This window comes from Mercenaria mercenaria, chromosome 14, assembly GCF_021730395.1.
Source record: "Mercenaria mercenaria strain notata chromosome 14, MADL_Memer_1, whole genome shotgun sequence".
Lineage (NCBI taxonomy): Eukaryota > Metazoa > Mollusca > Bivalvia > Venerida > Veneridae > Mercenaria > Mercenaria mercenaria.
Window position 1 is genome coordinate 74,060,941 of NC_069374.1, and position 22,640 is coordinate 74,083,580.

Consider the following 22,640-nt stretch of genomic DNA (forward strand, 5'->3'; position numbering starts at 1 on the left):
TAAAAGAACCTAACATGCCCCATGCACAACTACTGTTGGTACTGATCACTTGTGTGAAGTTTCATTAAATTATGTCAAGGGGATAAGGAGAGATTGTGCGCACAAGATTGCGTCTATGGACAGACGGACAGACAGACAACCTGAAACCAGTATACCCCCTCCCCCCCCCCTCCCCCTTTACAACTTTGTTGTCGGGGGATACAATAAAAACATAAAAAACAACCTTGCGTAAACAATGTTACAGGACAAGACAGTTATACCCATCAGAGAACTCCCTATCACAGCAACGTAAAAGGACTTTGTAAAGACAGATATCCCCGCCAGGTCAACCCCTATCAAAGGAACCCTCACAATTAATCAACGTTAGAGGACATAACTCCGCTAGATAAATTCCTGTTAAACAAACCCTCACATTTAATTGACGTCACATGATAACGAAATGACTGATAACCCCACCAAGTAAATCCCAAACCATCAAACTAAATCTAAGTGGCAGAACCACGCCTTTCCCCAGGAAATTTTTAAGGCGCTGGGGTAAATTGTTGCGTGGCTGGATAAGGGGTGGGTGCGGGAGGAGTGTCCCCTCCCTTGATCGATTTTTTTTTTTTAAATTTGAACCCAAATGGTGCTTATTTAAGTAGATCATATGTAAAAAACACAACAACATGTCAATACTTTTATTTTTTAAATTTCATTTTTACAAACACATATACACTTTTTTCACATATTTTTGTTTTGTAATAACAAGACTTTTTTCACTTAAGACATTTCTTTTGTATTAACAGATATTAGACATAATCATAGTTCAGATTGTCTGCACACATCACATTCTTTAAATTAAGACACCATTATTATAGTTCTGATCGTCTGTCCTTAGCATTGTGCCATTCTTTTACTGCATTGTGGAAATCAAAGTCCTGTAATTGTGGTCCATGCATGGACAATTTGAGCAAAGCATTCAAAACATTCATGCTGAGTGATGCACGGTGTGTTGTTTTCACTCGATTCAATGTGCTGAAACCTCTTTCACAATCTAAAAATACAAAAAAAGGACAATGTATTTGTTGTTTTTTCCAAAGCAAGGACAAGTAAGGATGGATTTATATTGTACAAGTTTCTAAGATTTTACATGTATCTTCTGTTCTTCTGCACGATTAATTGCAACAATATTTCTGTTAAATATTAGAGTGTGAATTAAAAACAGCATCGCAGGTTTTTTCCACACAGAAGCAGGCTTTGTATTTTACTTCAAGCAGCAAATTTCAGAAACAACCTGTATACATACCAGCTGTGGAGGTTGGTAAAAGAAGTCCTACTGTAGCTACTTTGCTCAGGTTTGGATAGGACTCCACACGACTACCAGCAATCCGCTCCATGGTACTCACAGCATTCATACTGGCCATTTCTGGTGTGGTAAGGGTGGCTTTCACCTGTGTCCATTCAATTACTGCACGGTCTTCATCAAGTGAGAAGTGTGTTGAAAGAGCCTGAAAAGAAACAGAAGTTTCCATGACTTGACAAAATGAATCAAAACATTTTTATTTTTGATAAGTTTTTTTTTCTTTTGAATACTTTGGACCATACATGATGCTGTAATTATATTAAGTAAATAAATAATCAGCTGTTTATCTTGCATAAAAATACTGACTTCCTTGAAGATAATTCATTCATCCCTTCTACTGACTAGGATTCTTTATGCGAGTAAGTAGGCTCTTGCTTACAGACTGTGGGGTCTTTAGAAGTTTTCTTTCCTTGGAACAATGGTTAGGTCACCTTCCCTTAATAATGTTGAAAATAGATGTAAAGCTCTTAAAAAAAGAAAAGAAATCATATATACCTAGATCTTATCATTGCCGTATGTTGCATCGTCACAAGGAATATCTCTTGCTGTCAGGATATCACACTTCTCAATTATGGGCAGGTCTGGAAACCGACTCTCTAGGTTGTCAATGAGTTTCTCAAGTAAGGGACGATTTATCTGAAATATTTTGAATTTTTAGTCAATTTTCAATCAATATTAGTTTCATTCTCAGTAGAACAGTTTTAAAAATATAATGCATATTGAAGGAAAATATGTTAAAAGCTTTTTTAATAATAAATATTAAACATCTATTCTAATTACATAACTTCTGATGTTTGTTGTCTTTGGTTTCTAATACAGGCATAAAAACTAAACAAAAAATATATTTATCAGTTATCTGCTCAGAGAAATCATCTAACTGCTTTTCTGTTGGCTGTCTGACAGTAAGGTTCTGCTCACTGAGTGATGTAATCAGAGCTGGGGCCTTTTTTCATGTTTTCACCTGGTTCTTCTTGGAGCTGTCTGAGTACCGATAGGGTACCATGGACCAATGGTTTCACAGTGGTGAAGATTGCATCATTTGCCTGTTAAAAAAATGAATATAATTTCATAAAATTTGCATTTCTAAGTGCCTTAAAATTTACAATTACGGTAAGTATTACGTAAGTTTATACGGATTTATTTTAGCTCAATTGTGAAGATAATAATGGAATACCATGGTGAAGCTCGAAGATCATTCAGTAACGGCCGCTTGACCAGATTACCCATTGTCAGGACGGCTTCCTGTATGAATCGCTCAGACTCTCTTTTGTCGTTGTCACCTTTGTGCAGATTATTCAAAACAGATACGCCTTGTTCTTTACCTAAAATTTACAAAACATGTAACTTGATGTTTCTTGGTGCTCTTAATTCAGCTAATATACAGCTATACTAAGAGTTTTAAGGTGAAAAATTCAGGCCCTTCTTGAATAAACATGTTTTCACAACCGTTACAACTTTATCTGCAGACTTATTCAGTTGGTCTTTTTTTCAGCATAGTTTTAAGAATATAAAATAATAACTGTCTTATGCGTAGAAACAAAATGTGATTGAAAGTTACCTAAATACACTGATTTATGTACATATTGCTACATTAATTCAATAAAATTTTAATACATTAAACACATTATCTTGGCCTAATATTTGTGTGGCCTGTTTGAAATTAAAATTCTTGTAATGTAAATTTCATATATTTCATGCAAACATACAACATCAACACAATTTAAGTTCAAAATGACTACTTACACAGATCTATTATGGACGGCTTGTAGTTGGTAGTGTGTGGTACACCTGAAAGCAGCTACCCTAGCTTGCTGGTTTAAAGTGACGCCTTTTTCAGTTGAAGAATGGATCGACTGCGTAGGTTTGGTCCGACTCGCCTCAAATGCCATGGCTTCGTTGTGGGATTCACTCTTGCTGTGTCTTTTTACGGAATCTTTCGTAAGCCATGTACAAGGAACGACTACCCAGGCAGTCTTCCCAATCTTGACTTTTTTCGGTCGTCGCTGATGCCGGATGCAGAGCTTACATTTCATACCTGGAATCATAAAAATTTTAAAAAGAACATTTAATAAACATGCATTGTCATTTTAATTAAAACAGAAGCTTAAAATGCAATATCAGTAGATCTACATTATTAGAATCTTTGTTTTTTATTGGGCTCGAACCCAAGACCCTTCATTCATGTTTAACAAACCAAGTTTTTATGTAACCATCAACTTACCATTCCTCCCTGTTCAATCCAAGGGAATTCTTTGATTGTTCATGTTGATTGAATCCGGAAAGCCTGTGTTTTGTGCGAGCAGACATAGTTTCAACAGGTCAAGACAGATATCCACGATAGATGAACTTCATTTACACAAATTCTCACACTCACTAATATTTGAAGATAGTGTTATCAAAGTGTCTATCGCCAAAAAAATCCCTATTACATTTAAAAAAATCACATTAAACAAACTTTTAGGACATTTTGAAGACAGCTTTTTCGTTAGGTGAATCCTTATCACAAACTTAATTTTATTTAGGTTATCGCCTTCTTTAAGGATTAATGTTTTCCGTCAATTTCAAACTTCAAGAGAAAAAGAATCAAAGAAACTTTTAGTGCGTAAAAGCAAAAAAGGTAGAGAAGAACAGATATATCTATAATCAGGTTTGCTTCGTCTGTTTTATATGCTCTATCGTTTATACAATGCACAGGTCCGAACAATTACTAAGGGAAAGTACATATCACTTCTCTGTGATTGTTGCTCGAGTTATTGTTGCATTATCTCACTTTAATACTTACTTCGTACTTTTTGTGAAGATTATAAATTGTTAAAAGGATGTAAAGGGCATATGTACTTTTAATAAAAAAGGTTAAGTGCCGATTTTAAAATAAAAATTACTTATACATGTAATATTTTGGCTGCATATCTAGTTTGACGCATGACGTGTTTGACTTGTTGAAGCGTGTTTAACGCATAGCTTGTCATATTGATATTTACATGACAAACAGTCATATACTTTCTTGTTTTATAGGAAGGGAAGAAGCTGATTACCAGAATTGGGCTTCAGGACTGCCAGACAATGAAGGCGAGAAATACTGTGCTGCAGTGACGTTAACCGGTGAATGGAAAAATTATGATTGTGATGATGATAGCATTGGCTATATATGTGAATTCCGTAAGTGATATACGGAAAATCGTCTCTCAATATTGAATAAGTGAAAGATGCAATTGTTTTCTGAAAAAAAGTTAAAAAGTTTTCATTTCAAAACAAATTTTGAAAATTATAAAATATAACTGCGTAATGCATAGCTGGGGTCGATTGTTACATGTGATTTTTTTTTTCAAAATTGACCAAAATTGGTAGGACATAAATTTATATTTTATGAGAAACAAATAACAAGAGCTGTCCTTAAGACGGTGCGCTTCACTTTTTGGCGATTTGATAGTAAAATAAATGTATGTCTCAATAAGAGAGCTCTACTTAACAAGGATGATACATCGAAATATAAGATGACTCTACTACTCTGAGAGGTAAAAGGTCAAGTATGGAATGGGTACTATCGATGATTGTAAAAATATACTTTGAGTTTCAAGTCATTATCTTAAAACGTACCAAAATTATGCCCAGAATACCAAGTTTGTCAAACAATTAAAGAATAAAGGGGCGTAATTGGCATAATTGGTTAAAAAGATATATTTCAAGTTTACTCATAAACTTGTAATGTACTACTACAAAAAGCGAATATTGCGAAAAAAGTATAAAGGGGGCATTATTCTGTCAAAAATACAATTAGAGTTATGAGGATTGTTACCACACACGCAGATAAGATTATAAAAAAAAAAATATTTTTAATTTCAAGTCATTATTTTTAAAGTACTGAAGATATGTCTATAAACGAAGCCTTCGAAAAAGATCAACATTAAAATAATTCCAAGAATTAAACCTTGGTTACCTTGACCTTGGGCATAATTGGCCCATCCCCTGCACATACACTCAGTTCCAAAAGAAAGTGTGCACTTAGTTTTCTGTTATTTTTTCCCGGTTATTTTCATGAAAACTTATAATGTTTGGTACCAAAATTTAAATCAGTTCGTAAACAAATTGGTGTGCATTTTAGATTTTGAGCTATACCTGAGAGTTAGTGAAAAAATGAAACAAAAACGTCGGGGAATTTTTTGAAATATTTAAACTTAAAAAGTGCACACTTTCTTTTGGAACTGAGTATACTTTGTTTGTATGCTGAACGATGCATGCATATGTTGAACGATGCATGCGTATGTTGAACGATGCATGCATATACTGAACGATGCATGTGTATGCTGAACGATGCATGCATATGTTGAACGATGCATGCGTATGTTGAACGATGCATGCATATGTTGAACGATGCATGCGTATACTGAACGATGCATGCGTATGTGAAGTTACAGTAAGATATCAGCAATGGTAACAAGATATGAAAGAGAAACGAAAGTTGCTGAAAAACTTTCGGTATAAAATCTTGGGTGACCTTAATAACTGATGGACAGATACCCGAAATTCAGAGAGATCTAATGATTTTTTGCCTGTTTAACTTTGTCTGCTTTAGAGATATTTCTCGCGCCCAAATGTATGCTTGAAAAGACAGTATGACTGTAAACGCAGGGAATTATTTATGTCAGAATACCACGACTGAAAATCAAAAAGTCTTTATTTGATCAGCATCAAAGTATTTGTGTCAATCAATTGATCTCTCAATATGTACGCAAAACCGTGCTCTTTTTTCAGTATATTTTTAACATGGAAAGCCCACTTTTTCCTACGTATGTTAAATTATATTCAGCACAATCGTTCAAAAGAGTGTACACTTTAAACGTCAGCGAAGAATTTTTTTTCAATATTTAAGGATATTTATTTTACGGAGTAAATGGCGGATAATTTGAAGCCTAATATACGTATTATGTTTCGGACGGAACCGACTAATATATAGAATAACTGAATTGTTCTATATATGGGTAATTTAATCTGTTGAAATATAGAAAACAGGCTGTGCAATTAAAAGGAGGCATGTTGGGCTATTTGTTTTCGTGTGCATAGCCAGTTTCGGTTTTTATAGTTTAGTTTAGTTTATTATATTTCATTTTAATATGACGAACAGTGGTATTAACAAACAATATTCGAAGCTTAATGACAAATGATCTAAATAGCCAGAGAAGGTTACATGTAATTTTGCTAAATATAAATTTCTAACAGCAAAAGTAACATTTACATAGACACATAATTTTACATAACCATACTACAATAAAACATTCTGCCATATTCATAAACAATGTCGCACCAAGAGAAATAAATACATGTACATAGACATAATTATACATACCTCAAAAACAAGTTCACCGTAAACCTTTCACGAAAGCAAAAAGAAAGGTCCAGCTGATAATAACCTTACATAAACTGATACCCAAGTATTTAAACGAGCTTACGTTCTCTAGTGTTGTACCATTAATGTATAGGTCAATTGATGTAGGTCGACCATTTTCAAAAAAATCATAACTTTGGTTTTGTTTACATTAATTTTCAAACCCCAGAATTTCACAATAGGTCTCTACGTCGTTAAGCATTGACTGTACAGATTCAGGCGAACGTGCAAACAAGACTGTATCATCGGCATACAATATGGGGAATAGTTTCAAGTCATCAATGTATATAACATCGAAATCCTAATTGATATTTTGAATAATATCATACGCGAAAAACATGAACAATACAGGGGTACTCGAGTCTCCCTTTTTAAATCCTATTTCAGAATTGAAAAGAAAATTGAGACGTTTGATTTATACTTTACACATGACTTAACTGTATTATACATAGCACGCAATGCCTTTACAAATTAGTAGTCAGTAAATGGACAGTATACCCTTTGAAAGTTTGTAGTACACTGTTGACCATTTGTCCAACATATTTGATAATATTTGTGAATATATTTTAGTTAGTAAATTTATTGAAGTATCACTTCGGTATTTACTTGCCACATTTGGATTATATTTCTTATATATTGGTGCAATAATACCTTGACCCCAGGAGACTGGGTATTCGTTGCTAGTAAATTTTCTATGAAACAAGTTGTTCAATACTGGTGATAATATATCAAAAGCGGACTTAAAGGAGTTCATCACAATATTTTATGCGCAACTCAATCACGCAGCAAGCGATAACTACTGTTACGGCAAGCAAAATTCACGATTCGCCGCTGAAAGTGCATAATTCTCTGATATGCCGCGCACTTGTGCAAAAAAAAAACCGTATAAACTGATAATATAGATAACGCATATTTAACCTTTCAAAGTGATTGTTTTTATGGGAGGAGTAGTCGTAGGAAATTCGTGTCCAAGAAATCATCCAAAGTTATTTCTCTTGGTAGTCAAAATGTACATAAATGGCCTAAAGATTTGTGCCGCATGTATCTAAAAAGTATATGGCCTAGAGTCATGAAACGACACAAGAATTTAATTCAGCATGCGAGGTTGTGCACCAGGGTTTTATTTTAAGTTTCACTCAGTAAAACCGGATTTATATCCCTTGACTTAGTAAAAAATATACGTAAATGGCATTAAAGCTTCTGTAGCACGTATATCAAAAAGTAATTGATCTAGAAACACCAAAGGAGTTGTATTAAGCATGTGAGTAAGAGAAACTGTTTATATGTCTAACATTATCCAAATTATTGTTTAAGAAAAATATGTAATTTTTAGGCGGTTGGGGTAATGAAAAAATGCTTTGTTGGTGGGTGAACATTTTTAAATATTTACATGAAAACAAGCACGAGTTAATATTATTTTTTAGGGTTTCATATTATTTTTTTGTCCTAGTTCTAGCTTACATAATCTAAAACTTGGTGTAATTCTGTCTGCTAGATTTTTCATATCTTTAGTAAATACATTTTATTTTTCTTAGTTTCAGATACTTTCGACATCTCTCAAGGGAACTTTTTCTGTGTTTATATATCTATATGTTGACATTTTATGCAAAGTTATAGCCGTTTCATTAATTGTGATGCAAAAACAGTAACATCAGAGTGAATTTCTATGAAAATAGATGTTTGCACTTGTTTTATTTTTATTACATGTATGTATTATCTCTTCGGACAAAAATACCAGTTTGGTGCTCGTAATAAACCTTGAATATTGAAAAAGAAGCACGGGTACCTATCATTTTTATTTTAACTTATCTTAACTTGCAATACACTGATCTATTCCAGGTTTATGGTCACTGAAATAGTAAAAGAAATGCACATGTTCACCTTGTTACGCGCCTACCCTTCTGTAAATTTGCCACCGTTTTCCACTGAAAAAACATTGGAAAACAGTGGAGTACTGGAACAAGCCTCTTTAAGTGGAAACTGATGGAAAACATTGAAAAAATAGAGGAAGCCAGTCAAAATTTTCCACCATTTTCCATCAAATGCCAGTATCAGTGGAGTATTGGAACATTTTTCACTATTTGCTATTAAAGTTTTTCACTGTTTGCCACTGTCACATATTGATGTAAAAACTGCCATCGATTTCCATTGAATGCCACTATCATTGGTGTATTTGAACGAATTTCACCATTTGCCACTAAAATTTTCCACCATAACTGTTGTGGCAATCAGTGTAGAATATGCCACTGTTTTTCTCTAAATGTCACTGTTTGCCATTGATATTTCTCCACCATTGTCCACTAACAAGCATGGAGAATGCCACTGTTTACCACCATTTGCCATCAAGTCCATGAGGTCTATACCATCACTGCATGTGTTTGAAACATTATATGAAATAAATAATGAAAGAAAAGAATATAATCATTAGAGAAGATTATTTAATTTTACCTTTTTAAACTGTCAATTAATTTCACATCATTTTCATAATATTATTAAAGCACTTAATTCAACTTTGCTCATTAGACTTAAAAATTCTTGAAGTTAATATGCTTAGATAAAAGAAAATTGTTTTGTATTAAGGTAGAAGTTTACTAGAACTGTTAAGTAAAAAGATGTTACAAGAACATTCCTTACAATAAACACTGTTCATTGAGTTTAGTGCTGGATCAAAGTACCTGCAGACATACTTACAAAAGTTTACACATCAATAGGGTTTCTCTGTGAGCACCTTTCATTCTTCAGTGTGTAAATCGCTGAAGCCTGAAAATGTCTCAGGCCTCATAATTTTATCCATGTGTGTTTTGGCATATGCCAGGTACTGCATATACACACCTGATACTTTTTCTGAAAAGTAATTATGATAAAAGAATTTAAACCTTTTTATGTTTATTACTAATTTAGTTTGTGTATAAACTGACAAGAGATGAATTACTGAAGAATAAATGGTCATTTGAAAAGATTGAATCAGCATTTAATTTACTCAAGTTTATTCTGAAGCTTCCTGAATGTTATAAAGCATGTTTAAATAGAAAATAAGTAAATAAATGTACTTACCTAGTGTCCATTTAAAAGTTATTTTAGCAACATAAACTGTTTAAATTCCAGCTGTATGTGTACAGCAATATCTCCAACAAAGAAGTTCCTGTTTACTTTTAAACTTTTGATATTCTTGAGCAGCTTTCTATTTTGCTATCTATTGTTGAAGGAATCTCCACTAGAATGTTTTAACAAATACTTGTATCTACTAAAGAGAGAACATGTTTCATTTGTCTATTTTTAAATATTTAAAAGGCCTTTGAAATAAAACAGGACTGTTGGGATTACTTTGTGTGTTTTTGCTCCACTACATATCTTTATTTTCATTGGTTGAGAGTTCTATTTATAACACAGCAGCATTCCAGAGTTAACCCTTTATCTCTGCAGTGTGTTTACACTGTATTTTATACAATGTACAGGTATCAAGGCCATGCTGTGAGAGAACAGCCCCTATAATAAATAGTGCCAGTCAACAAAAAGATTCTCAGTAACTTGAGTAAGATACGAATGACGAAACAATATTATCTATCTATAAGTTTGATGTTTATTTCAATTGAGGCTTGTTACACAGTTGAAACAGCAAATTTAAACAATAAACTACATGCTTAAGAGTGACTCAAACAATAGTTCACCTTCATTATAATTATAAGCAAAATTTATGATTATGATTAAAATAATTATGTTTTGCAAGAGGAACTCAATGTGACAAGTCTTTACTTAAATCTAATGTTTCAGCTTTATCACTACACAAATGAATTCAGCACAGAAATTTCCAGTCTCAGAATAAGAGAAAAATGCTAAGTGTTTTCCACTGATTTACACTCATAAAAATGGCAAAGTTCAATTTTCCACTGATTTCCACTTCAGTTTCGTGGCATTTGGTGGAACTTGTGTTGTCATTTGGTGGCAATGTAAGGAAAAGGCAACAATTTTCGATCAAATGCCAGTATTGTCCATCATATTTTCCATCAGATGCCACTGAATGCCATACAATGCCATGAAAAATAATGGAAAAATGATGGAAATTGGTGGCATATTTACAGAAGGGTAGCTCAAAAAGTGTTTAATATAAATTGATTAAACCTTGAATGAATGTTTATCATGATAGGCCCCTGAAATAGTTAGAAATGCATATGTTTACCTTGTGACGCGTCTTACCCAAAATTCATACAAATAGATGAATCCTTGCATGAGTATTTACCTTGATTTGAACTTGCGGCCTTCTATATTTTGTCTGCCTCCAGCCCCTATTTCTAGAGTCATTGTCTCTGAAATACTTACAAAATGCTCATTTTCACCTTTACTTGTGACGCACCTATCTCACAAAGTATATGATAAAACTGTATTAAAACTTGCATGAGTCTTTATCATGAACTTGCGCACCTTTTATTTTTTGGCTGTCCCTGAAATAGCCAAAAATGCATATTTTTACCTAATAATGTGCCTAGCCCAAGAAGTAGTTGATGTAGTTCATGAAACCTTGCTCGAGTCTTTATCCTGATGTGGTCTTCAACACATGCATTCTTCTTGAGAATTTTAGCGCTTATACCAGAGTTATGGTCCTTGAAATAGCGCGGATTATTTTTTTTTTTGTGATGCTCATAGGTCAAAAAGTATATGGCCTAGAATAATGAATCCATTACATAAAATGTTTTTGAGACTATATTACCCTCTTAAGACTGCAAACATTTGCATTATTACCTCTTATGTTTGACAAATGTACGAGTGGGGGTACACACTTTGTCATCCAGACACATTCTTGTTCCATTTTGACTTAAAGTACACAGATATTCCACCACTAAATCGTCCTCCACTATTTTCCTTAAACTTAGCTCCGTATATATGATCAGACAGATAACCATGTACATCTAAATTAAAAGTTTCTTTTGATGAAATCCAGGTTTCATTGAAAAAGAATAAATCGTACTGTTGCAGGTATTCTTTAAAATCACCATCTACCAATTTCTGTTTAAGACCATTAATATTCCAAAATGCAACCATAAATGCATGTTCTTCGTGACATCCTTCTTTGATACCCCAGTTGGTGGGTGATATTCCTTTCCATCAATATACAATTTTGTTCCAACATATTTTTGGCGTCCTTGGCGTCCCTCCTAGCTCCATATAGCGGTGTTCTGGCGTCTCGTATCCCTTTCCGGAGTTTGGTTCCAATCCCACAGCCTGCTGTCTTCAGCTCATTACTTTTATCGAATGATGCTAGTATTACCCTTTCCCCTTCACGGAAATAGTGAAACTTCACTACTATTTTACATGCTTTGCTTGATTTGTTTCAAACCCTATATGCAAACGGTCGAAAAGTATATCGTCGGAAATGCCCAGATGCGTACTAATTACGTTTTTAGTGAAAGTTTCTCAAATTTTCTGTTTCTCCTACTGCAACTTCCGGAATTTCATAAAAAATAAGGTTTTCTCTGATATCCCTTGATTCCACATCTAGTAACTTCTCGTTGAATAACTCTTTTTGTTATGTGAGTTCTTCCCCTTGTTCTTAATCTCCCGCCATGGTTATGAGAATAGTCTCCGTCCGTCCGTTCATCTGTTCCTCTGTAACACTTCGGTGTCCGGTCTATATCTCTTAAACCTCTTAAAGGATTTTCATGAAACTTGGTTCAAATGACTACCTCACCAAGGCAATGTGCAGAACTCATGAGTCAGCCATTACGGCCCGCTCAAGATCAAGGTCACAATTCAAGGTCAAAGGTTTTAGTCTTCAATTCCGTGTCCGCTCTGTATCTTCTAAACCCCTTGAAGATTTTTTTTTAAAATATGGGTCAAATGATCACCTCAGTCACAACTCTATTTTGTGTCCTCTCTGTATCTCCTAAACCCCTTAAAGGATGTTCATGAAACCTGGGTCAAATTATCATCTCATCAAGACTTGGTGCAGAACTCATGTGTTAGCCATGCCGGCTCAAGGTCAACATCACAAAGGTTTGAGCCTTCCATTTTGTGTACACTCTGTATCCCTTAAACACCTTAAAGGATGTTCATTAAACGTAGGTCAAATCATCACCTCATCAAGAGAATGTGCAGAATTTATGAGTCAATCTTGTCAGTTTAAGGTCAAGGTCACAGCTTAAGGACAAAGGTTTACTCTTTCACTATCCATATTAGTGGTGGGGGATTAAGCTGTCTGTCAGACTGCCTTGTCAAATTTGTCACTCGATGTTTTCGAATTCCTAACTTCGTTTATGGTTGTTTAATTCATACCGATTTTTGTCTACTTCCGCTGACATGAACTCACATGATTTTTCAGATTCTTCAACCTGCAGCTCGAGTTTATTTCATTTTTCATATTCGTTCCCGAATATGAAAATTTGTAATTTATGACGTTTACAGTTTTATCAATTTTGTGAACTATTTTCATTTCCTATTTTATGTTTTGTATATCATGTTATTAACTAGCCCATGACAAGGGGGCTGAGACGGAGCACCCATCCCAAATGGTAATCCTGGTGTTGGGGATGGGGAGCCTTGGACATATCCGGTCTGACCAACCATGACAATGCTGGCGTCTGGGTAAATTGCAAAAATTGTGCAAGAGATATGATGTTGATCGTTCGAGATAAGATGTTGATCACTCAAGATAAGATGTCATGCGCACGAGATAACATGTTGATCACTCAAGATAAGATGTTGATCGCTCGAAATAAGATGTCGTGCGCACGAAATAAGATGTTGATCGCTCAAGATAGGATGTCGTGCGCACGAAATAAGATGTTGATCGCTCGAGAGAAAAAGTTGATCGCTCAAGATAAGATGTCGTGCGCACGAGATAAGATATTGATCGCTCAAGATAAGATGTAGTGAGCACGAGATAGGATGTTGATCGCTCGAGATAAGATGTTGATCGCACGAGATAAGATATTGATTGCTCAAGATAAGATGTTGATCGCCCGAGATAAGATGTCGTGCGCACGAGATGAGATATTGATCGGTTCAGATAAGATGTTGTGCGCACGCGATAAGATGTTGATCGCTCAAGAAAAGATGTTGATCGATCGAGATAAGATGTCGTGCGCCCGAGATGTGATGTAGATCGCTCCAGATAAGATGTGCGCACGAGATAAGATGTTGATCGCTCGAGATAAGATGTTGATCGCTTAAGATAATATTCTTTCGCACAAGATAAGATGTTGATCGCTCGAGATAAGACGTCGTGCGCACGAAATAAGATGTTGATCGCTCAGGATAAGACGTCGTGCGCACTAGATAATTTAATCCAGAAAGAAGTAATTGCATGTCCTAAACATACCATCGTATTTCTGACTCTTGTCATTGTATTTTTAATGTTTTGCATATTTGGCCAAGAACAATCATATTTTAGCAAATAATTAAGTTTCATGTCACTGTGTAGTAGATGTTAATGTAAGAAAGAATATTCGTTCTAAATGACATTCATGTCTCACTCTATACACTACCAATATTACGATATTTGCCTTCTTTTTTTTTTACTAAATTATGAATGAATATGTATATCTACCTAAAGCTCTACGATAATTCACATTGTTTAAAAAATTAATTTATTTCTTGTCAGAGAATTCTACTTAAACATACAATATACGTATCTAATTTTGTCATGTTATAAACATCTTTGTACCACAGTTGAATATATTGATCTTAAAGTCTTTGTGTTAAAACCCTCCCCCACTCCACTAGGGATTTTTGTAGACCCCATTAATTTTGAAGCCCCTTGTATGTAGATCATATTTCTTAATTCTGCCATCTGGAAAGCGGGTTCTCTATGAGTTACAGCCTGATTTTTACGTTACCTTAACAGTTATTTTAATGAATGATAAAACTGGAAAGTGGTGATTCATATGGTAGAAACAACCAACATCGTTAGCAAATGGGTTAAGTAATATGCAGAATATGCATTTGTCAATATTCCCGCTTAGTTTTGTTCTATAAATCAATCAATTCATTTTGTAATTTACGTTAACATTATGTTTTATAAAATACTCATATTAGTTAATTCAAAAGGTTTCATTGGTAGATAATATCAGGTATGTCTAAAGTATAGTATTTTCAGATAAACATTACATTAGTATTCAAGAATTTATCGGTCAACAGCTTTAAAAACAAGTACGTTACCATTATTATATACGTTACTGAAATTCACGATATAATATTTTCATTTCTCAGTGCATAGATTGTTTATGTAATTCTTATAATGATGTTCCAACTTAGATAATGCGAGCATCTTATCAATTTCGAACTAGTGTGAAATAAAAATGCGTATGGCATACCTGGCTCTGTAATGACGGGTCATGCACCAGTGGAAATATGCAGCATAGTTTCTACTGAAACCAAGTATGCCATCCTCAGACTTTATTAATCTGTGTTGCTTTGATGAGCAACAATATCACGTGAAATATGTCTACATACATTAACCATAATTGAGAAGTTTTGCCACTTTCATCTTTTCTGATTTTTGATTTGGACTGCTCATATCTGTTGAAATACTCTTTAAAGTCAGGAGAGTTCTTATTTCAAACACCTTTTCTTTTCATGGACTTTCAGTCCGTTTCTGTAATATAAGTGTCTTCTGAAATGTTTTCTTGCTGTTTCTTTAAACTTGCATAGAAGCAACCGCTCAAGAGCTTTCATTACAGTCGTATGTACATTTAGGGTATGGTTGTATGGTTGTAGCGTTTACCTGGTAATACTTTATCAAGTGAACCACTAGAACAAAGTCCTGATTCTATTACAAGTACTGCAAGACCATTGCCCTTCATTAATTTTCCTACAGGCCCAAATATAGAGCAGATTGTGTTAAACACACCCATTCTAACAAATTATGTTACAAAGTCCATCTCTAGACTGCAGAACCAAAGAATATGTCTTCTTAGCAATAGCCAAGTCACATGTCACTATAGTGTTTTTCTGGCCAACCTCATTACTTGCATCTATTGACGTTTGTAACATATGCTGGCATTATCATTGATCATGTTGACTGAATAATTCAAAGGTGCCATATATATGTAACAAGTTTGAGCACTCAGTTTGCAAATCATTTCACCCATTTGTAATTTATTTATTTATTCATTTATTTATTTATTTATTTATTTATTTATTTATTTATTTATTTATTTACATATTTATTTATTTATCCATTTCATTTCATTTTCCACTCAATAAAATCAGTTTCATTTCACATGAAAGAGGATTTTTTGTTAATCTTGATTGTAAATTCAGTTTGAAGAAAACTATAAATAATGTAGGTAATTAGTAACTTTCATTTCATAGATATATAATTTGTGATATATTTATAAGTTTTAAAATATATGATACATATGTATGGAATTTGTACATGTTACATATCCGTTCAAACAAAATATTTTACCATATTATCACAAATATTTTCCGGCTTTTAAAAAAAATAATCATTATAAATTTGAAACTCATATTGTCAACATTATATTATTTTATTTTATTTACTATACATTAACGCTTATTTTTAATAATAATTAGAAATATTATACACCACATATAATTATGTCAAGCCCTTATCTCTTATAACTACAACTCCCATTTTTATAAAACTTTAGACATAGACACTTCAAATAAAATATAAAATCACATGATTATATTTTCTATCTTCGTTACAATTTTTGGTAAAATTCATTTGATAACGCAAATCACATGCCTATCAGTGTCAATTTTTTCTGCAAAATATAAATCTGTATATCCTGTCTTTATATATTGACATATTGTGCAGCTAGTAAACTATTTATGGCTAACTGTAGTGCCAGGCGGTAATTTCTAGAAATTATTAATGGTAACGTATAAAGTAGGCTGTAACGTAAAAAGAACCCGACTGCCAGATGGCAGAATTCCAGGAATGTTAGCTCATATTATATGTTTTAAGAAAATCATAGCGTAGAAATATTCCTAGAGGGGATGTGGGGTTAATTATAAGCTCAACGTCTATTAACTGCTGCAGCGCACATTTGTTATATCTTCATCGTTCCATATATAGTCTAGACCAAGATTATCTAATAATTGTCTAACTTCAAAACACTATATGTTTAAAATATTAGCATTTTTATCAATCATATTAAAATTTCTATACATTATGTCCTGCGAATTTTCTTTCAGTCTTTGCCAATATTTCAGAATTCTAGTTTTCCGATAGACATAAAGGGAAAACCAACATTGTTCCCCATAAAAAAATTACAGTTTGCTGTCTAACATTCCGTACTTGCTTCAAAAACTTAATATGTACACGCTCGATATCCGGAGCTTCGTGAAATCCCCAAATTTCTGAGTAATATATCGGGATATAGTACCATAGCATCGTACAATTTCATCTTTTCTTAGTCATCCATAGAAACTTTATCAAATAATGCATTTAAAGAGTATAATGCTGTGCTTGTTTTGACAAAGCTTTCTGAGTCTGCTGACATTTACCATTCTGTGATAATTTTACAAGAAGACAAGTAAATGTTTGTCTATTTAAATCTTCTCCGTTTTTATAACTATCAAGGCTCTGTTCTCTACAGACATGAATGTTCGATAATATTTATTTGCCAATATTATGTCTCTTGTTGCAGTTTCGCAGTCATTATTTGACAATTGACTTTTATATTTATAATCATTATTTCTACTAACACTAAGAACATTTCACATGTTTCCAAAAACCAGACTGAGCTTCATCGTTAAAACAAGAAGCAATACTACTACACCGGTATCAAAATCCACATCAGACGAAATGATAATATTTACATTGCCATCAATACTATTATACTCACCAAACAAAGCATCTTTAAATTCATGTGCTCTCTGCACTTCAAATTTCAGTTTATCATTTGAAACATTAACCTGTGTTTCATATTGTTCTAGCACATGTTTTGCTTCAAAAATGATTTGTTATGGTACATGCGTCGAAAATGTATATAAATCGTGAACAATGGAATCATTTAAATTCATATTAAATTGAGCCGTGCCATGGGAAAACCAACATAGTGGGTGTGCGACCAGCATGGATCCAGACCAGCCTGCGCATCCGCGCAGTCTGGTCAGGCTCCATGCTGTTCGCTAACAGTTTCTCCAATTCCAATAGGCTTTAAAAGCGAACAGCATGGATCCTGACCAGACTGCGCGGATGCGCAGGCTGGTCTGGATCCATGCTGGTCGCACACCCACTATGTTGGTTTTCCCATGGCACGGCTCAATTTTATATTTAAATCGTACGAACATAAAAAGTGAACTAAGCTATAACATTTAAAGTTTAAATTAGTTAAACTTAAAATGCCTGCGTAGTCTCTGAAACGCCCATTGACAATTTTCAATTAACCACTTGTAAGCTTAAATGGTTCTAGAACTTTAAACCGGGCATGTTTACACAATCATCCGTAAATATATGTGGTAAATCAAATACTGCATCTTCTCTGTCTTTATTTATTACATCTATATAAATGACCTATTCAAATCTCCAATTACTGACACCGAATCCATTTCAGTGTACTTTCGAACATTTATGACCCTTATTACAAACGAAATTAAAAAATCTTCATTTTTAGTTCGTTTATAATCATTCAACGTTCCATGATAAAATGCTTAGATTACACTTTTTTCCGAGTCCTACCCTTTTAACGTTAAATGCTGATGTTTGGCTTATGCAGTTTATTGTTAGTGAACAGCTTGTCCCGAGCCAAGTGAACATCATTTTGACATACACCCTGTGATTGTCAAATAATAAAACATATTAATTAGTTAATAGTTCATGACGTGATAATTATTTGAAATTCTCTTCAAACCCGTCAAATATTCATAAAGTATGTCAGAAATAATTCTTTAATTTAAATTTGTGAAGCCGTGACTAGAATCACAAGTTTTCGTATAAATGCATATGTTCGTATGTTGTTTCAGCATGCATATGGATAAAACATGATGATCTATGGCAAAATTTGCGCGACAAAATGTTCATTTTTGAATATATCTGTGTTATTTTACAGCATTGACCCAAAACCAAGACTGTCCTTCAAATCTGGCTCGAACTTACGATTTACTGTCATGGCGGGACCATTGTTACCTACTAGCTCTGGATTCACGCCGTGACTGGACTACCGCGAGTCACAGTTGTCAACATTTAGGTGGCTACCTGGTTGATATTCATTCGCAGGAAGAGCAAGATTTTATATCTAATTCCTACAGGGTGCGTATATATTCAGTATCAGATATTATCTTAAGCGTCTATTTGGTGACATTAACCGATGCATTAACTTCTTTTCTATTTTGTTGAACGCATATACATCATTTTTATGTAGCCTTCTAAATCTGGACTTATCTGCATGAACTGCATAAAAAAAACCCTCTTTTTATGCTCCCGAAGGGAGGCATATTAGTTTTCAACTGTCCGTTCGTTCGTTAGTTCGTTCGTCAAAACGTTAACTTTTTGCATGAAGGTACTTTACTCGCGAACCACTGCACCAAGGACCTTCAATCTTCACATGCTGATAGTACGTATTGAGTACATGACCCCTACTGACTTTGGGATCACCAGATCAAAGGTCAAGGTCACCAGGTCAAAGGTCAAGGCGCTGCGGGGGGGATTTGTCACCATTAGTGACAGCTCTTGTTAAATGTTATAACACATAAATGCATAGTTTGTTCTTGTAGAAAATACGAAAGGACACAGCAGCTGTAGGTATAGGAGCATGGATTGGTTTGTCAGACGGACAAAACTATTATGAGGAGGGAAGATGGAACTGGATATCAAGTAATTTTGACTACACTCATAGACTTCTATAATTGGCAACTATTGATACTATTCCAATTACTCGACATTTTCTCGATCACCTTTGATCCAATTTGCTATTTACTCGTGTGGATACTTTTCAGTTAAAATGACTGAAATCAACCATGCGTGGTATACTTTATTGTTTTATTTTTCAGCGTAGTCTTAACGAAATATATGAAACTCATAGGTGACCGACTGCAAATGTCTTTGAGTGTATATAATTATATCGCATTACAAAACTGCTTTTAAATGGTGTTTTTTGTTGTTGTTTCAACTTTTGAAGATATTAGCCCGCCATGGTGGTGTCGGCTCGTTTTGCAATGTTTTGATTGGTTTGTGCAGTTTTTCTACAGAAATGGTACAAACTATTTTAAATTACACAGTATAAACAATTGAGAAACCAGACTATCAAGGAAACACTTTTATCCCTCATTTTAAACAGCTCTTGCAAATTCTTCCTTGTGTGAAACTGTATCAAGTATTTCCGGATATGTATTACTTTAAACACTTCTAGACAGAACCGCTGGCATATTTTCAAAAACAGTTTAATATATATTTTTCTTGGAAGACAAATTATCAGACGAGTAGAATTCATCTGGATTTATCAAAAAAAATATCGTCTAAAGGGGGCCGTCTTTTTTCTTTATTTTTATATTGAATTATGTTATAATGAAACATTTGAAAATGATGTCCTCTCCATATGCAGGCTCGCTTTATAGATAATTTGGCAGATCATTTCCCTGTATGATTGCTATTAAAGAGATTTGAAACTCAAGTGAGTTTTCAAGAACGATAATGACTCTCTTTGTGCAACTAATAGGTGCTTGAAATTTTTACAATCTAGACAATGTGCTTCTCCAAGGAATGACAAAGATATAATATTCCCAGCATACAATCGTAAAATTTGTATACTTTCCTTGTTAAACTGAGACAAACGCTTCTCGGTGGTGTCGTTATATAGCTTAAACTTTATTGTCCTTTCATAACTATATCTCTGTAAATGTTTGCTTTGAGCGGATATATGATATCATGTGAAAGTATTTATATATCCATCTTATAACAATAACATTATTTCCCTTTATTCAAGTAGAAACTGCAATTTGCGTCACTCATTTTCTAAATCTAGTTGTTGTACGTGAATATTTGTATATATATACTATACGGTTATTGACTTATGAGGTCAATATTTGTTTGTACGAACCTACAGGTTTCAGGTCCGTAAAAACACACATTAACCGAATCATAAGTCTATAGTTGTTATATTATATGCCCGTCTCAAATTCATTCATTTGACCGACACATATTTCATACATATAAGAAAAAATGTATATCATAAGTGTCATTATCACTTTTGCAGGTCAATATCGCTTTTGGCGGACCTATGCGTGCACTTATTTCGACCAATCAAATGAGCGCATTTGAGAAGGGTATATAATATAAATGTATAAATCATATCAGATATCTACTCATTACACCTACTTATATGACAATAATAGCCCATGCATTTGTTATAAAAAAAAAGAAAGATATGTGAGGAAATCGATTTTATAGGCCACTTTTACTTCACGTTCAAACAATGCTTCAAGTATTTTCTTAGGAAGCTTTAAACTATAATAGCAAAAGAAACCAAAACTGCCATTTTGTTCGTACGTGTTTACAGATGTTAAAGAACTTGACTATCAAAATTGGAGTCCTGGTCAGCCAAATAATCTAAGTGATCTGGAAGACTGCGCACTTATGCGTTGGTCTGCTGAACAGTATGCTAATGGTAAATGGCATGATTACCCTTGTGCCGAGGGTCATGACTGGATATGTAAATTCCGTAAGTACAGTAAGGGACATTTGTCCTAAATACAAGTTAAAAAAGAAAAAAAATATATTCTAAGATACAGTAAAACAAAAAATGCACTCATGAACTATTTCCTTACAAACTACAGTATATCAAAAATTACCAAGAATGAGTCGCTACATTGTAACAAGTTCAATAAGCATGCGACTGGGCACATTAATAATTTAAGATACAAGAATAAAGAGCAATAGAAACTTAATATGGCTAGTTAAATGAAAATGCCAACTTACATAAGCTGTAACACATATCACATTTGTTTAAAGAGAAAAGTATAGGTCATACTAAGATGAAATTCAGCAAATTACAAAACAAAAATTATATACATTTTATTTTAAAACGGAAAAAAGCAATTAATAAGTCAGCAGATTATCATATGAGTCAAATAATAATGAAGTTGTCTTATAACTTAAATAATGATTTTACCAGTTAATCATTGGCTTTCATTTTAGGAAAAGAACTTCATTAACTGTATAATTACAAAACTTAATTTATTTGAATTTCGGACAAATCTTCTTCTGTTGTATACCAGGTGATATATTATACCTAATATTTCTGCTTAATCGTATACAATACGTTGTTCTGTTTTAATTAAGTAAAATAATTTGTCTACTGATAATTCATAATTATCCTACCATATATTTCTGAAATTTGATTGTTTCATTGTTTATTTTACATGACTGGCAATGATACATTAAATTCTTCCTGTGTGCTTTCAATTTGAAATGGAATATATATCTAGACTGAATACATTTGATGAGTGTACAAGCATGTCAAGTATTGCTTATTTCTTGACATTTTGACAATATCTATTTCAGGGAAAAGTGTTTAATACAAAGAAGATATAAGCCTACCAACAGGACAAAATAATCAATTCCTATGACATAGATAGTAATGAATGATAAATATGATATTTATATGTTTTTGTTTCGTTTCAAATACAACTTAAAATTTGCCAAAAATAAATTATGCACCCTATTCTGCTTTGTCTTTGCAACGATTTCACGTACATTCCGTGTTTTATACAATATACCCTACAGCTCTTTCTTGTACGTTATACCAGGAAAGGGTAGATTTCCCGGAAGCGCAGAACACCCCAAACACAGACATAGAAACATGCATTGCAAAGTTGGTCCACAACAAAATAGCTGGGCAGATACTGCAATCAATACTGCATTTAATGATGCAAGCATGAAATGTGGCATGCGTACTCGTCTGAGCTTACTTGTTTTCAAGAAGCCCGTTAGCCACTTAAAATTCAAAATAA

General features: G+C 33.6%; 1 protein-coding gene and 1 long non-coding RNA gene across 3 annotated transcripts in view; one reads left to right on the plus strand and one right to left on the minus strand.

Annotated features, from left to right (window-relative positions):
* LOC128548596 (C-type mannose receptor 2-like) overlaps positions 1-22,351 on the plus strand; it is a 61,738-nt gene extending 39,387 nt beyond the window's left edge. For both annotated transcript variants that reach the window (XM_053523909.1, XM_053523910.1), the window contains exons 5-9: positions 4,358-4,501; positions 18,743-18,942; positions 19,407-19,506; positions 21,188-21,349; positions 22,192-22,351. In XM_053523909.1, coding sequence (XP_053379884.1) covers positions 4,358-4,501; positions 18,743-18,942; positions 19,407-19,506; positions 21,188-21,349; positions 22,192-22,205 — 620 coding nt within the window. In that variant the 3' untranslated portion in view covers positions 22,206-22,351. The remainder of the gene's footprint in view (positions 1-4,357; positions 4,502-18,742; positions 18,943-19,406; positions 19,507-21,187; positions 21,350-22,191) is intronic.
* On the minus strand, positions 582-3,372 carry LOC128548597 (uncharacterized). Its single transcript, XR_008367184.1, has 4 exons — positions 3,086-3,372; positions 1,838-2,664; positions 1,286-1,487; positions 582-1,033 (listed from the first exon to the last, which is right to left on the minus strand). It is a non-coding gene; the product is annotated as an uncharacterized LOC128548597 (long non-coding RNA).
* Positions 22,352-22,640: the final 289 nt, after the last annotated feature.